The following is a 16,238-nucleotide window of genomic DNA, read 5'->3' on the forward strand; positions in this document are numbered from 1 at the left end:
GCTGGAGAGTTCTCTGGTTATGAAGGCCTGCAGCACACGGATGACCCTGCCAGCATCAAACTCACTGTAGGCGTCCGTAACCTGCGAACAAAGAGACGTCAGCAGGGGGCACAAATGTGCTCGTTTCATTAGTTGGATGGACTACACCTTAAACACACCTTGATGCTGTACTCGCGCAGCAGGTGTAGCATGTACTGGTCGATGTAGTGCATCTGTTTGGGATCCACAGCCTGCAGTCGTGGGTCGAAGCCCTGCAGGTTTCCGAGCAGGAATTTCAGAGTGTTCCTCAGCTGGAAGGCAAACAACAGCCATGAGAGGAGGTGCAGCAGGTGAGATGAACGTGGCGAGCAGATAAACTGCACCTTAAAGTACCTTACTGATACTGTCCCGGGCTGAGCTGAGCGCAGAGGGGCCAATCTGGACATCAGAGAAGACGTTCGACTCTGCCACCCACCAGCGGAGCACGTCTGCCCCGTAGGCCGGCTCAGTGGGGCCCTGGCAAAGATGACAGGTTAGAAAGTTTCTACACAGAAATGCAAATTTATCTTCTCAGTTTCAGCTTCATTTAAAATCTTTTTTGTGTGTTTTTTAAAGTGGCAAACAAGGAAATGGTAAAATCAAAGAATCACAATTGGAAATCTTTGATGCGTGAAGTCCTATATTTGCAGAGTGTAGCTGACACAACATGTAGATTGTAGTGAACAATTTATTTAGCTTTATCTTAATTTTAAATCTAGAACAGGTTGAAACGTCTTCATCCGTTTTACCTTCCCTCCATTAATGACCACATCAGGATCCACAACGTTGCCCACCGACTTGGACATCTTCTCTCCTTTCTCACTGACTGCAAAGCCGTGGACCACAAGAGACCTGCAACAATATTCATTTTTCAGACACTTCTTTCCGTGTATCATTATCATCTGTGTGGCGAGTGGAAGGCACGCTCACTTGTAAGGTGCCTTGTTCCGGACAGCCACACTGGTGAGCAGCGATGACTGAAACCAGCCTCCAATCTGGTCCTTTCCCTCCACATAAACGTCAGCCCGAGAGTCCGACTCCGCTGCAAGAAAAAGCTGAGCTCTGAGCTAAACTGTATAAAATTTGAGTTCAGCATTTAATGATTTGCAAGCTATTTTAAGCTAACAACAATAACACATTCTTAATAAATCTTTAAAGCCTTTACAAAGTAATCTCCCATGGGTCAATGAGATGATTATGGAATTTTTTAATGACAAATACATTGTTATCTAGTATTTAGCTAGCAATTTCAACTCCTAGCAAAACTTAAGCTAATAACTTCAGACTTTATTGATAATTTTAACTACGCATTTTAAATGACTGAAGCATGTTTAGTTAACAATTTATTTGCTAATAATTTCATTTCTTTATCCCTACATTTACATAACAGCTTCTCACACTATTTCAACTGTTTATCCAGTTATGTAGCAAATGAACCTTTCAACACTCTCAGTGTCCTGAATGTTTTTGAAAGGGAGTCATAAAAGGCAGGGTGCTGAGATTCATGCTGTGCTAATCAGTTACAATCTTCCAACTGAACAACATGTTCATCAAAAGTCACAGGAGCTTGCAAAGAAAAGCGTCTGGACTTCTTTAAGTTGCTTGAAGACGTTTCACCTCTCATCCGAGAAGCTTCTTCAGTTCGAAGGTCAAATGGACAAGACTCAGCAGTCCATCTGCATCTAAAGGTCAAAGGTCACTCTTTCAAGGATGCCAATGTTCACATTTTGGACAGAGAGGACAGATGGTTTGAAAGAGGAGTGAAAGAAGCATCTATGTCCACTGTGAGCGACCATCTTTGAACAGAGCCGGTGGTTTACGACACCAACTCTCTGCCATCTATAATCCAGTTTTGAGATCCCTCCCCAGACGCCTTAACGCCCACTCACATCCTGGGCCGTCTGACCTCAGGAAATCACATGATAGGGTGGGGCCAGGTTTCACAATGAGCACACCCGAAACTCTGGCTGATTGGGACCCACGCCCAGTTTCACACCTTGGCTCAGGCGATTAGAGGATCATCAGGGGGTCCTTTTGTCCCTCTGTGGGGGGTCACTCCCACTAGGTTATATCTGGGACTCTCCACCATTTGACCTTAGAACTGAAGAAGCTTCTCGGATGAGAGGTGAAACGTCTTTAAGCAACTTAAAGAAGTCCAGACGCTTTTCTTTCCAAGCTCCTTAGACTACAATGACCTGGATGACTGAGAACCTTCACAGACATGTTCATCAAAAGACATCACTGAGTACTGGCAGTACTGAGGCACTGCGATGGAGTAGAAGGAAGAAATGGGTTGGCTGGTAAGTGATAACACATCTTTACCAAATATCCCAAAATATTTTAAAGGTAAAAAGAGGTAAAAAGTACAAGAGAAGATGGAAAGAGACAAAAAAGAAAATAAATGACTATAATACAAAGACTAGAGTGCCTGTCCCTGTAGCTGAACGATCGAACAACCTGTAACCAGAGATTTCTGGAGCCCAGCTGGGAGCCATCTGAGATGTGACTCAGGCTCAGAGTTTTCCTCCATTTCCTCTACAAATGACAACACAATCACACAGATGATGGAAAAACTCTCATACTTCAGCAAATAAGTGTCTATTTGAATCTCCTGGAGCAAAACAAAGCTACTGCGCATTGTGGTAGTAGTTCAAAAATACCTTCAAAATGCAGACAGTTCAAAGTGAGCAGGATCCAACTCTAATATTGGTTGAATTGCTATTAAAAAACATTAACTCCACTCACACCCCTCGGCAAATTTTGACCCAAAATGTGCTGAATAATAATCCCCCACCCCATTACGCCACCTGCAGCCTGAACCATTGACATGAGGCAGGATGGACCCCTGATTTCATCAAATTCTGATCCTATCCCAGATATTTGTGTTTAACAGGTATACCTAATAAAGTGTGTAATTTCTGCTATTTCAACTTTTAACCCAGTGTTTAGTGAACGATTTCACTTCTTTATCCAAACATACTGTTTCCATACTATTACCAGTTTTAACTTTTAGTCATACTTATTAACCGGTTTTCATTTTTTCCTACTTCTGACCCTGACAGTGAGCAGGAATTTCTTCCAGTTCTAAAAACAGATAAATAAATCCAATCACCTTGTCCAGTATCTGTGATGTGCTGACGTTTGCTAATCCAGGACTCCGACTAGCCCACTCTCACTAATGATGCTTTGCAAAGCAGCTTACCTGGCATGTGGGACTACATAAAGTAGCTTCAAGTAGCTTTGTCGCTAATAAAACTAATAACAGGAGGTTTGATTAGAGGCACCTGGAAACCTTCAGTCACAGGCCTGTTCTGCTGCTCTGAGACGATCATTTTCAATGTCCTCGGAGAGGTTTTTACAAAATTAACAAAATCCATTAATACTTTTACATGATCTGCATAACAGGACAAACTGAAGAAACTTCAAATGTACCTTCGAGCACTGCTGCCCACGACGCTCCACTGTCAAACCAAATGTCCAGAACGTCTTCTCCACGAACGTAATCACTCGCTGCACCTGCTTTACTCTGAGACAAATATATATATTCACAGAAAAACTGTGATAAGTTTTACATTTACGAGAAAAACATCTCAAATATTCTCTTAGAGAAAAAAAAAAATGTCAAAAACATTGCCAAGAGTAAAGCCATGTGCCCTTGACTCCCTATGATGCCTTTAAAATCATTAATGGATATGGTTTCAGTTTTTCCTTGTCCACAGCATGTAAGAAAATGCTTTTCCCAGACTTATCAAAGTCCAGCCACCATTTGAAGTGTAGCTGGTAACTTACCGGAGTAGAGACAGAAGGGTGTAGAGCTAGAGTGGAAATTTACCCAATATTGGTTTATAGATATAGATAAGAAGCATATGCACGAATGACACCATCATCAGCACAGAGGTGTATTTTGCTTAGATGTCCTTGCAAATGTCATTAATAAAAACGGGTCCCAACACGGAGGCCTGTTAATCCAAGAAAAATCTGATTTACGGCCCCCTGTGTGGACACACACTGGGTTTGATGCACCAGTAGGTTTGCTCCTAAGTTGTACACTGGTTTAGAAATAGAACCCAGAAGGGCTGTTACACTGTTGCACATTTTTCCTACAGTTGTTGTAGTTTTTACAAAATGCCGTTGCCTAAAAAGTGGGACGGCAAAGTTAAAAATGCTTGAGGATGGGAAGGGATGCCTCTGGCAATGACATCAATGATGGATGACAGTGAGGACCCTGTTATCAGTAATATCTGATTGTTAGCTGTTTCCACACATTAGTTTTCGCACCTTCTTGAGCACCTCGGGAGGCAGCAGAGTCTCAATGGGAAGCTCCCACCAACAGTCGCTGCCCTTTTCTTTGAAGAGCTGTGCGATGTGGGACACAGTGTATCTGTAAAGGTCAAAGAATCACAGATGTTTGCCAGTTTGTAAATACTGTTTAAAAATAAAAAATAAGAAAGAACAAAAAGAGAAATTTCAAGCATACAGTAAATATGTGCACGCAGCTGTTGGTGTGTGTGTTTTATTATGAATGCGTTTGTTGGCTTTACTTGTTGATGAGAGCCTCTCCACTTTCTTTATGGTAGAAGACGGGGATGAGGACGCCCCAGCTGCGCTGCCTGGAGATGCACCAGTATGTCCGTCTGTCCAGCATGGTGAGCAGGCTGCTCCTGGCCGACTCGGGCAAAACACGCACCTTCTGCAGGGCCTCCTGCAAAATCCCACGCACATACTTCTTTAGACAAAACTGGAAATGTGAAGCACTCTCGCTCACTGGAAGAAATGAAGTGTCAGGTACAGACGAAAAAACTAATCTGGTCCAAATGATCTGAATGTCTTTTACCTTTGCTTTGTCTTTGAGTGACTCTGTGTTGATGAACCACTGTTTGCTGGGTCTGATGACTACAGGTTGCTTTGTCCTCCAGTCATACGGGTAACTATGGACGCACTGCTCCTCCTTCAGCAGAGCATTGCACTGCTTCAGCATTGAAATCACTGAGTGAAGCAAGCATCAGATACATCCATCATCAAACAAGAAACAAACTCATTTTCAAAACATTTTTTTTTATCTTGATTAACAATATTATTAAAAAATTATTTCTTTTTAGCAGCCTGTAGAAACCCCCGTGTTCTTCCCTCTTTTCCATGTTTTTATACCTTTATCATTTCCTTCTGTCATTACAGAAAGCTTCTGTAGTTCAGGTCCAGCTAATTCATTGAATGTCCCATCTTCATCCACCATACATTCCTTTGGTAGAAGAATAATGTGCACAAATACATCAGGTTTTATCATATACTGTAGCCACATTATTCATCAAACATGGTCCACACTGTTAAATAATAATCTCCTTGCATGTATATTGGCTATACTGATTAATGAAAATCCCTTTTTGTATTTTATTTGCTTTTTACAGATTTCAGCCAACTCACAAAGCTTTCAAAAGTCAAAACCTAAGAAATTATGTCTGTGTGTGTACAAAAAGAATTATTAAAAACATAAATACATTTCCAATTGGATTTTTTATATATTTCTGTATTTTCACCTTAGTTATTTCCCCAGAAATATGTTTTTTTCTGTATTTCTTCCTACTTTTGGCTCATTGGGGCCTCCATATACCCACAAGTTTTTTCTTGACTGTTGGGATTTTTAGTTTTTACACACAGAACACACCACAGGCAGTTTAAACTGCGAGGCCACACTGTAGTCCTCCATCCCATGCGCCGGTGCCGTGTGAACCAATCCAGTTCCCTTCACCATGGTCACGTGATTAGCTGGCAGCAATGGCACTTGTTTGTCAGGAATCGTGGGATGTTTGCAGATCCCACCTTCAAGCAGGGAGCCTAGGAGAGGAAAAAGATGGAGAAACAACTCTGCTCGTCTTCTCAAACTTTGGGGCAGGGTCCACTGATGGGACGCAGAAGGAAAAATACAGAGAAGAATTTCATTTCCCCAAAATTCAACCTGGATTATTTTTGTTAAAAGCTCATTTCTACTGCAGGAAGTATCACGTCTGCACCTGGTAACGTGATGCTTCAGACACTGTGTGTTACCTGCGAAGACGCCTACAGTCTGCAGGTCTGTGCCCAGCAGTGCTGCTATGCTGGCCGTCCGCTCAGTTGCTACTAGAAACTTCTCAGAGTTGTCCGCTCTCTTCACCACAGAATACCTGCAAGCAAGACAGAAAACAACTCACTCAAAACCCCACCACGCTATCCACGTTACTGACATCATAATAATAGTGCCTGGGTTAGACAATGTTTGGTTTAAAACAAACAAACAAACAAATACACTCTATAGTTATGAAATGGAAACGCATCTCTTAGGTTTAGGTAATAAAGTCATGATGACATCTTATAAACTGAAACAAATCGTTTGCTTTTTTCACGACTGTCACATTTTGCAATGAGACCAAGCTGGACGAGTCTCCAGTGTGTGGTGCTGTTCCTTACTGGGCATTTGGCATGTAGCAGACAGCCTGGTTAGCAGGAATGGTCCAAGGCTGGGTGGTCCACACCAACACGGAGACACTTTCCATCCCTGCACAGACACACACAGTCAGGAGATTTCATACCAGGTGAAAAATGACTAAAAGCTTTATCCACATGTGTGCTTCACCTTCTGTGAAGCGATCTTTGGTGGAAGCGTGACGAGGGGGAATGTGGCATAGACGGCTCTGCTCACATGCTCGGGGTTGTACTCCAGCTCCGCCTCTGCCAGAGCTGTTCTGTAAAAGTTGCAGCAATAGATTCAAGATTAGAAGAAATTATTACAAAGATGTAATAACTGCAATAAACTGCATTACCCGGATGAAGGAGACCAGAAGACAGGCTTGTAGTCCTGGTAAATGAGCCCCTGAAGAACAAAGAGGGACAACCACATTAGACCATACACTGGAAGCTAAAGATATCTCAGTGAGTCCCATTTTGATGTTTAAATTAAATAAACGAATTCAAAAATAAATAAATAAATAAAATGTTCTCTGACTGGGGTTTGGGGGTCTGTTAATCCAGCTGACACAAAGAAAGCCTGGTCATGCTGAACCTGCTTTGTAGGTACATCACTCTACTGTGACACTGCCTGATGCTTAGATCAGATCATCACCCACCTTACTGTGCATCTCTTGGAAGACTTTCAGCTGAGCAGCCTCGTAGGTGCCATCAAAAGTGTAGTAGCACTGATCCCAATCAGCCATCACCCCCCAGCGCTGGAATGCAGCTTTCTGGCGGGCTATTGCTCCCTCTGCAAACTCCCGCGCTGGATGAGACAAACCAAACAGCAGCTGCATAAAATTTGAATAAAAGTCACCAGAAAAAGCCCTCTTTCTACTTCCTCCTTCTTCTTCTCACCTTTCTGTCTGATCTGCAGAGGACTAAGGCCGCTCGTCCCCAGGTCTCCCAGAGCCTTCAGCTCAATGGGGAGGCCGTGGCAGTCCCACCCTGGGATGTAGTGCACCTGCCGCCCTCTTAGCATCTCAAAACGGTTACGGATGTCCTTCAGGATCTGAATGGAATAATAATTGAGAAGCTAGTAAATATTTACAAATCATGAGGGCAGGAATAAATACGCCGTTGTTCGCATCCAAAAGTTCCGTCTTATTTGTTACTTTCACTATAGGAGGAAGAGTAGGTGAAATATACTACCGGTACTTCCATGTTACTCTAACCTTCTCAGTCTCAAATTCCTTTGGAAGGTATTTCCTTTTAACTGGGCTCAGACAGAGTTCCTTTAACAGAATAAAGTTGATGTCTTTTGTTGTAAACCAATTATCAAAAAGGATTCTTACTATGCAGAGACATCCAGGAGAAACCTTGGAGTACAAAATGTTATCTTTAACAGTTGATGTTTAAAGGACTAGTATAACTTTTATAATGAACAGTGACCCAATTTTTGGATTTAAAAAGGCTAAAGGTGGGTCAGGGTTGGTTGGCAGATGGTGTTAGCCCTGCAACAGGTAGGTGATCTGTCCAGGGTGTGACAGCTGGGGTAGGCCCCAGCTCAACTACAATGCTGAATTGGATAAGTGAAAGAAAATGAATGGATGGATGTGACCTTATGTACAAAGATGCTTTTGTTTTCCTCGTAAAATGCACTCATTATTATACACGTGTTTTGTGGTATAACATTATATTTGCAACCAATTTTCATTGGAGGAGGACTTGATGATAGAAAGCTGAAAGGTTTCACTTTTACCTTATTGAGAGCGTGTCCAACATGAGGGTCTCCATTAGCATACGGAGGTCCATCATGAAGGCAGAACTTATTCTTGGCCTTCCTCTCCCGCTGCCATGAGTACAAATCTGCAAAACCACACTCCTGCAAAAAACAAAAATTAATATCTATTAAATCTTGAGTGAGCTTTTCCAATATGTATGAAGGCATGATATAAGTATTTTATCACGTGTGACCAGGCTTAGTAATCCCATTCCTGTAACTTTTACTCGTGTGTTAATTTATAATTTTCTCAAGTCAAAATTGTTTTATTTTCTTCTTTTACTTCCTTTGTAAAATTTCTTATACTGTCTTGTGCTGATCACGTTACAGTAATCCCTTTAATATTTCATGAATAGCACTTTAAACTGCCTTGTCGTTGCAATGATCTGCATGTTTCAGCTCAAAATTGAAATCAGGACTAGTTAAAAGTAACAATGATATAGCTGTCAGCCTGAACAGTCATGCCGAATTAAAGACTAAATGCTAAACAAAAGTATAAACTATTCGTCTGTTGTAGTTTATCGAAACCACTTAGTAAGCGACATAAAACAAATAGAATTTAACAATTTTTGAATGAGATTTCGTTAGCCTGCTGTACCTGTTGTATTTGGAGTTCTCGGTCCAGAAGCTTCTGTCCGGTCAGTTTCATCGGGAACTCGGTCTTGGGCAAAAGCACTGAATCCCGGTACAGTGCGTTACCGGAGCCGTTCTCCGCGGGCTGACCATTAACTTCACCCGAACCGGTACCGTGACAGCGGCGGCTGGAGGTGCAAGACCGAGCGCCGTGCAGGAGGAGACCGCCTCCCCGCTGTGACCTCCGTGCCCATCGCACTAGCGTCTGGCTCCCCGCCGAACTCCGGCACAGCAGCCGCAGCATGGACAGACGAATAGCTCTGCGGCCGAGCTGCTAACTCGCAAAAACAGACAGCTTTGTTGTTTCTGCGTGAAGTTTCCGTGTTGTTTTAGTCCGCCCTTCTGTATTAGCGTGCTCTGTTTCCTTCGGAAGAAATACAGGAGAGGACAGCTACGGAAACCCAGCGGGGTCATGGGTGAAGCTTTCGCATTTGTGACAGCGAGATGCCGCCGTGGGCGCTGTTTATTTTGAACCATGACAGCAGAAAGAAAGACATTGCTATAAATTATTACGCGTAAATTACTTTTCATGTATATAGAATATGGAGTGGTGCTCATCACTTATGCCTCACTGGGGTTCAAATCTTGATATTTAGGCCCTTAAAGACCTTATAGTAACTTTTTACTCCAACAAAGCACTTTGCTCTCAGACTGCTGGGCCCTGTTTCAGGAAGCCGGTTTAGTGGAAAAACTGAGTAAGTATACCCTGAGTTAACGAAAACTCTGGGTTTTCGGTTTCACAAAGCGAGTTCAGCTGCAGCCTGAGTGAGTCACTATGACGACACACGCCGTGAAGCTAACCTGCCCCCTAGCAGGTTTACTACAACTAACCCTGACTGTCTCCGCCCCTTTGTCGGAAACCTGACAGTAGGAAGTGTCAGACATGGCGTGCCACTTCCTTGAAGAGCCAGTAGATCGTGAAGCCCAAATTCTCCGCAGAGCTCTCCGCCGGGAGAGAGTGATCAGAGCGCGTTTGGACATTTTATCATTTCCTGATGATTGTCTGTGCGAACGTTACCGTTTCTCAGCACAATCTATAATTTATTTGGATAACATCCTCAGGCCATATATTACGCATGTGACACATCGCGGACATGCTCTCAGTTCATTGCATATTATTTGTATTGCACTTCGGTTTCTTGCAAACGGGAGCTTTCTGTATAATATTGGTTACGCTGAGCACGTTTCCAAGGCTACCGTCTGTCGGGCAGTCAGGTTGTTACAGTTGCACTGAAACGTCTCCTGTACTCGTCTGTGGTGTTCCCCGGTCATAGACCCACAAGATTCATCAAAGAGGGATGCCACAAAATTGCAGGTATCAGGATGAACAAAACTTAATTTATGATGTGGTGATACTTGGACTACTACTTAAATTGCACATTTATTTTCAGGGTTCCCAGGCGTGATTAGCTGTATAGATGGCACTCACATTCCAATCATTGCTCCTTCAGTAAATGAAGGAGACTATGTGAACAGGAAGTCTTTCCACAGCATTAATGTACAGGTACATAGTTCCCTGTAGCATTTCAAACTAACAAATTATTTCATCATAGTAATGGATGCTAATTTGTGTTCTCTGCACTGTGAAGATCATATGTGATGCTGCCAACATTATCACAAATGTGGAAGCCAAGCAGCCAGGCTCTGTCCATGACTCACAAATATTCCGTGAATGTACACTGAGCACAAAATTTGGACATGGTGAGTTGAAAATACTTTAAAATATATAAGACCAATTGCTTCAGGGACATTTGAACTGAAGTGTATCCTTCTGTCTTAGGAGAGTTCACTGGCTACTTGCTTGGTGATAGGGGGTATCCATGTTTACCCTATTTGCTTACCCCTTACCCTGACCCTGAACCGGGCCCACAGCAGCGATATAATCTGGCTAATTGCAGGACAAGAGCCAGAATTGAAATGACTATCGGAATGCTTAAGGCCCGGTACCAGTGCCTGCAAAGGCTCAGGGTCACCCCAGAAAGGGCATGTGACATTATTGTGGCATGTGTGATTCTTCACAACATTGCCACAATTAGAGGAGAACACTGTCCTTCTGAACCAGACATCAGCAGTGATCCAAACCATGAACATCCTGACCCTCCCATGGACATACAAGATGGAAGAGCAGTCAGAGACACCATATGTCACAATCATTTCTTTTGACCCATCACCTCAACATGTTGAAAGACGAATAAACAGATTTTTTGTTCAACTGGCTTTATTGGTCACCTGTATTTCCTGTACACAAAGTATTAAAAGATGTAAACCTCATAAAGTGTCTCTGTTGCTTCCTCCTCTGTAACAGCTGTCAATGTTTCTTCATTATTTCCCTGTAGTAAAGAAATAAACAACATTGCTGTTCTACTGTAAACTCATATAATCTGTGGAGTATTACTCACAACTGCATGTTGGTCTGGCTCAACAGGAGGCTGCACCAGATGCAGTACACCATCACCATCAACTGATAGAATATGAGGTTTATACAGGTCACTTATAACTTACAAGGGACCAAATGGCAATTAACAAACATACCAATCACCTTACACTTCATTGTCATTATGCTCTCAAAGACAACCAAGACTGAGGGAAGGCAAAATCAGTAGGAAAATAACTTCACTACAAAATAATCCATTATGGTAAAGAGTTTATCAAATGAATGAGTAGCACTGCAAAGGTGACTGTGAAGAAAGGATGTATGCACATCATGTATTATTTTGAATTTACCCCTTATGTAGGCACTTGTGTCTTGCGGGGTTATTGCCTCAGAGGATGTCCCCGCAGAGATGCCTTCGGCCACAGGGCGCCCACTGTTTTGGCTGAGGGCCAACTGCTCAGCCTCTGTGAGTGGTGGTGGTGGTGGACCCCCACCTGTTTTTCGGGCCTCCGCTTTTTTTCTGTTGGCTATAACGGGCCACATTTGAGCATACAGAGTAAGCAAATATGTACTTGTAATGTGCTCAGATAATTTCAATAAGTGCTTACAGACAGAAAATTAATGTAGCCTCTAACTGCAATTGATTTACATGGGACAAACAGACCAAGCACTATGGCTCATAATACAATTACACCTTACCTGTTTGGACTATATTTTTATATTTCATTTTTACTTGCTGCCAGGAACGTTTGGGGCCTGTTGGGTTGCACCTGCGCTCACATCACGTCACAAAATAAAATGTATAAAATAACAAATAAAATAACATATGATAAAATAACGTGTTAAATGGGTGGAAATCCCTAGATCAATGTTTAAATTAACACTCACACTCTGTCGGCTATGTTTTGCCATGCATGCTCACTTTCTTTTGCAGCTGTCGCTGTGTTACTTTTTTCCGCGGAATTTGCATGTTATCGGCATATGCTGCCATCAGAATTTCGGCCTCAAGCGCTGTAAAATACATTGACCGCGCCTTCTTTCCCTCCGTCTCCATGGTGACTCACTTAATCTGTGCTCCACTGATCAGGGCTTTATGTATCCTCGTCCGCGCGCTTCACTTGGGGTTAAAGCAACTCCGCGTTGACTGAACTACTTGTTATCAGCCTTTCTGAAACCGAATATTCCGAGTTGGACAGTTCGGGGTTACTCAACCCTGAGTATCATTTTTCACTCTGAGTTTTCTAAACCGGCTTCCTGAAACAGGGCCCTGGTTTACTTGTGGTTCATAGCATATTTAGACGTAGAATGGGAGGCAGAGGCAGAGATCATGGGGACTCCCATGATCCATTGAGTGTTTCCACAGCAGTCTTTGTGTTTTCCTTCCCACTGTCACAAAAGTGCTTGTTTATAGGGGTAATCTGATTGTTGTTTTTTCTTTGTTTGTTTTTTTCGTATTTTGTAGGGTACTTACATTAAAGCTTGAGGCAACTGTTGGTGTGATTTAGTGCTATATAAATTGAATTGAATTGAATTCAGTCTGGGGCTTTTCTGTGTTGAGTTTGCATGTTCTCCCCATGTCTGGTTCTCTTGTGGTAATCCAGCTTCCTCCCACAGTGCAAAGACATATAGTTAAAGGGGTTAGGTTCATTGGTGATTCTAAGATTGATTATAGGTGTAAATGTCAATGGTCGTCTGTTTCTCTGGGCGAGAAACAGACGACCAGAAGTTAGTCATTGTGAAAAACTGGCGAACCGTCCGGAGTGTACTCTGTCTCTCGTCCTATGACAGCTGGAATAGGCTCCGGATAGATCTATCTGTTTATAGATAGATAGATGTAATTATAATTTGTGTGTCGTATTCACCTTTTCCAGTTGAGTTTAGTACTATGATTAAAAAATAGTCTGTTTTCTGTTACATAAAATGTCTTTTTTAGAGGGTGGCCTCTCAGCAAATCCACTGCTGAACCAAGGCGTTTTAACTCCTCTTTCAAAAGCTACACTTCCTTTACGCCAGCTTTCTATTGATTGACTCCCCCTTGCAAACAGAATGTTTGAACATCAGGCTAGATGACTGGGATGACTATTTTAGTGCTGTTTCCTCTCACAGGAGCTTTGATTATTGCAGTATTATATATTTATGTACATGAGAGAAAACAAGGAAACACAACAAAAGTCCCCCTTTAAAAGGAACCAAGCAGAAACTCACCTTTACAATGTACCTTGTGTGCGCTTGTGTGACATGATGAGTGAAGTGTTTTTCATGCAAGAATACAAAAGTTCTCAGACTTGAGGTCCTCGGATTTGCTCATTCAAAAATTCAAGTAGAATTTGGGAAAACTTACCTACAAACCTAAAGAACCTAAAGTAATTATGAAACTGGGAATCTCTTCAAAATAAATTATAATAAACATACATGACCATAATGACTCCAGAAACAGGAAAGTTACTTTTTGTCAGAATTACGATTCAGCCTCAGTGACAGTCTGCATACTGTATTACTCCCTGATGTTACTGTCAGGGCCTTAGAAACTTGTTTTCATCAAACTGGCTTCTTTTTTGCTTATGTTTCACAGTGAGACTATAACCTGGCAGGACTCAATGCATCATCAACAGCTTGACTGGCAAATGAACTGAATGTGCAAAACACAGAGTGTTGCCTGTTGCCTTTTCTAAAGCGTGCCTTAGCTACAGCACATAGAAGAGATTTAAACAGCTCCGAAGTACAAAGCATTTATGTTGGAGCTCTGCACGACCTGCTGGTGCCAACTGGCTGTGATTTCTTGGGCCACATGAGGTTTGTTCTACCAGATTAAATTCAATAAGTGATACAATTATGACACATAACTTAAAGATTCAGAATGAGAAGGAAAAACTTCCTTTTACTGCAGTACAAGCAAGTTTTTCTTTCTCATTCTGAATCTCCACGGGTGCTGAACACACTGAACCTTTTAATAATCTGGTTAATAATTGGCTCAAATAATAATCTTGTGTTTATGTTTCATCTTTACACAATGTAATCCCCACATATGAAATGGTATAACCTCTAAATAATGTGTGAGGGATAAATTAGAGTCTGGAAGTGAGACAAAAAAAATTGGTTCTTGTCATTCATCTTCAAACGGAATTTAATTTGACCTGCAAAGATAGAAATGGGGAGCCTGGAGAGCCTTGTTTTAATCACTCTATTGATAAAGCTTTACTGAGCTATTTCATCTAACGCTCTCCACTCAAAGAGAGAACACTGTAAAATCACGATCAATGCATCAAAGACCACATAGAAAACAGGGAATAGTGCAGTATTAGTATGGCAGCTATATCTCTAATTTATTAAATATGCATTAAGTAACTTTGCTATTCATTTGTTTTTATTTCTTATCCGGTTTACTATAACGCAAAATGCATAATTCGTAGCTAAGTAAAAGTAAATAACATTTGTTGCAGAATGATACATAAAGGCAGGTGTTTTGGCGTGGTTGATGACGTCACTGGGAGGTATAAAAAAGCAAAGGCTTGGTCTCCTGTTCCATTCACGTTTTCTCTACCAAGAAGAACAGAATCCCATCCATCATGAAGAAACTGTGCGTCGCAGTCGTCGGAGTTTTGCTGCTGGCTTTCCATCTCACATCACAGGTCAGTTTGATCCGTGCCTCCTTTTTTTGTTTTGTTTCTTCATACTTTCACCAACCTCATCAACTGTGGCCAACGGAATTTGTTTACGCATGAAACGCTGTAATGGCGCAGATGAGCTAAATGTTCAATTAGGGATCGAGGTTAAAACGTTATGCTTGGAGTGCATCTACGATCTCGTAATTTTAGGGGAAAAGTCATGAATATAAAAATCAGTTTGTCCCCTGCAGAACAGACGGCGGCAATAAGGATACAATGGCAAACTTCTAGAAGTTTCGGGCTAGGTCTTGAACAGAGGCTTTAAAGCGCTTTTTTTTTTTTTTTTTTTTTCCCAAATCAAAATGGAAACGAAATGACTGAATTTTGATTAACTTTCTCCCTCGCACGTTAAATCCTAGTTTAAAAATGAAATCACCCGGACTGAATCATCTTAATTAAATACAAATGTGTTTCAGGTGGCCCTGGCGAATAACGCCACGAATCCGGACAACACAAACATCACCACCCCGAGCTCCACGGGGGCTTGTTGTGGGGCTACCGCCGCCTTCATGGTGCTGCTCCCCCCGCTGGCTCTGACCGCTCTTCTCCTCCACCGGTCCTGATTGAGTGGACTGACCGCGCTGGACACAAAAGCCAGCACAGGTTACACTGTGGATCCAGTGCTGGCTTAGTCTAATTACACTAATCTCTCAATCCACCCACCCACCCACTCAAAAACAGCCAAAAACGCGTTTTGGAATTACATTTCAAGCGCTGGGTGGGAAAACTTGTCTTAAAAGGCGACGCTCACTTTCAAGCATTCTGCTCTTTCTCTCCTCTGTACTGGCTCTGCAAGGACTCTGAAAACTTTGGCACCACACCGGCCCTTTTACTCCTGCGTGCAGTGGGAGAACACCTCAGACTCGTGTAGTGACCGTCTTTGATTCTGGTTTCATTCGCCTGAACGTGATTTGTAAATGAGCTAAATTGTGACCACTGTACTTTCAGGGTGTGACTTGAACTGTTTATTTTTATGTAGATTAAATAAAGCTTTAAATTGTGAGACCACATGACTGACCATCTCGTTCCTGCTTTGAGTGTTTAAAGTTTTCAGGGTAGACTGTAGAGCCATCAAATTAACACTGAATAAAGCTGGCGAGGCTGAGAATGAAGAGAATCAGATCAAGGGTCCACAACTGATGCAGCTCTGCTTCAAACTCCAAGGCTCTTACTTGGTTTTGGATGAAGGGGAAAGAATACGCTGAAGGGGTGTGGCCTAATTCTCAACTGGCTTTAGCTGCGAGTTTATTTCGGTTTGGTTAAAGCACAAATTACATCTGGAGTGTGTGGGGGTACTGCCATTTCAGAAGTGGTTTTCTTCATCCACCATAATCTGGCAACAGTA

At 42.2% G+C, this 16,238-nt stretch overlaps 1 protein-coding gene and 1 long non-coding RNA gene across 3 annotated transcripts in view; one reads left to right on the forward strand and one right to left on the reverse strand.

Moving 5' to 3' along the window:
• The window catches only part of LOC113012672 (isoleucine--tRNA ligase, mitochondrial-like), a 13,244-nt gene extending 3,949 nt beyond the window's left edge, over positions 1-9,295 (reverse strand). The window contains exons 1-20 of one of the 2 annotated variants that reach the window (XM_026152972.1): positions 8,820-9,295; positions 8,201-8,323; positions 7,357-7,510; positions 7,116-7,264; positions 6,813-6,862; positions 6,626-6,734; positions 6,460-6,551; positions 6,061-6,176; positions 5,681-5,850; positions 5,167-5,257; positions 4,853-5,004; positions 4,560-4,720; positions 4,297-4,399; positions 3,451-3,544; positions 2,476-2,553; positions 949-1,060; positions 768-870; positions 373-495; positions 159-290; positions 1-81 (exon numbers count right to left, since the gene is read on the reverse strand). The exon at positions 1-81 is cut by the window's left edge and continues 26 nt beyond it. In XM_026152972.1, coding sequence (XP_026008757.1) covers positions 1-81; positions 159-290; positions 373-495; positions 768-870; positions 949-1,060; positions 2,476-2,553; positions 3,451-3,544; positions 4,297-4,399; positions 4,560-4,720; positions 4,853-5,004; positions 5,167-5,257; positions 5,681-5,850; positions 6,061-6,176; positions 6,460-6,551; positions 6,626-6,734; positions 6,813-6,862; positions 7,116-7,264; positions 7,357-7,510; positions 8,201-8,323; positions 8,820-9,098 — 2,472 coding nt within the window. In that variant the 5' untranslated portion in view covers positions 9,099-9,295. The remainder of the gene's footprint in view (positions 82-158; positions 291-372; positions 496-767; positions 871-948; positions 1,061-2,475; positions 2,554-3,450; positions 3,545-4,296; positions 4,400-4,559; positions 4,721-4,852; positions 5,005-5,166; positions 5,258-5,680; positions 5,851-6,060; positions 6,177-6,459; positions 6,552-6,625; positions 6,735-6,812; positions 6,863-7,115; positions 7,265-7,356; positions 7,511-8,200; positions 8,324-8,819) is intronic. The other variant, XM_026152971.1, reaches the window with a different exon arrangement.
• A 5,446-nt stretch (positions 9,296-14,741) lies between these two features.
• Positions 14,742-15,898, forward strand: LOC113012365 (uncharacterized). Its single transcript, XR_003270688.1, has 2 exons — positions 14,742-14,857; positions 15,310-15,898. It is a non-coding gene; the product is annotated as an uncharacterized LOC113012365 (long non-coding RNA).
• Positions 15,899-16,238: the final 340 nt, after the last annotated feature.

This window comes from Astatotilapia calliptera, chromosome 19 (genome assembly GCF_900246225.1).
Source record: "Astatotilapia calliptera chromosome 19, fAstCal1.2, whole genome shotgun sequence".
In the NCBI taxonomy this organism is placed as follows: domain Eukaryota; kingdom Metazoa; phylum Chordata; class Actinopteri; order Cichliformes; family Cichlidae; genus Astatotilapia; species Astatotilapia calliptera.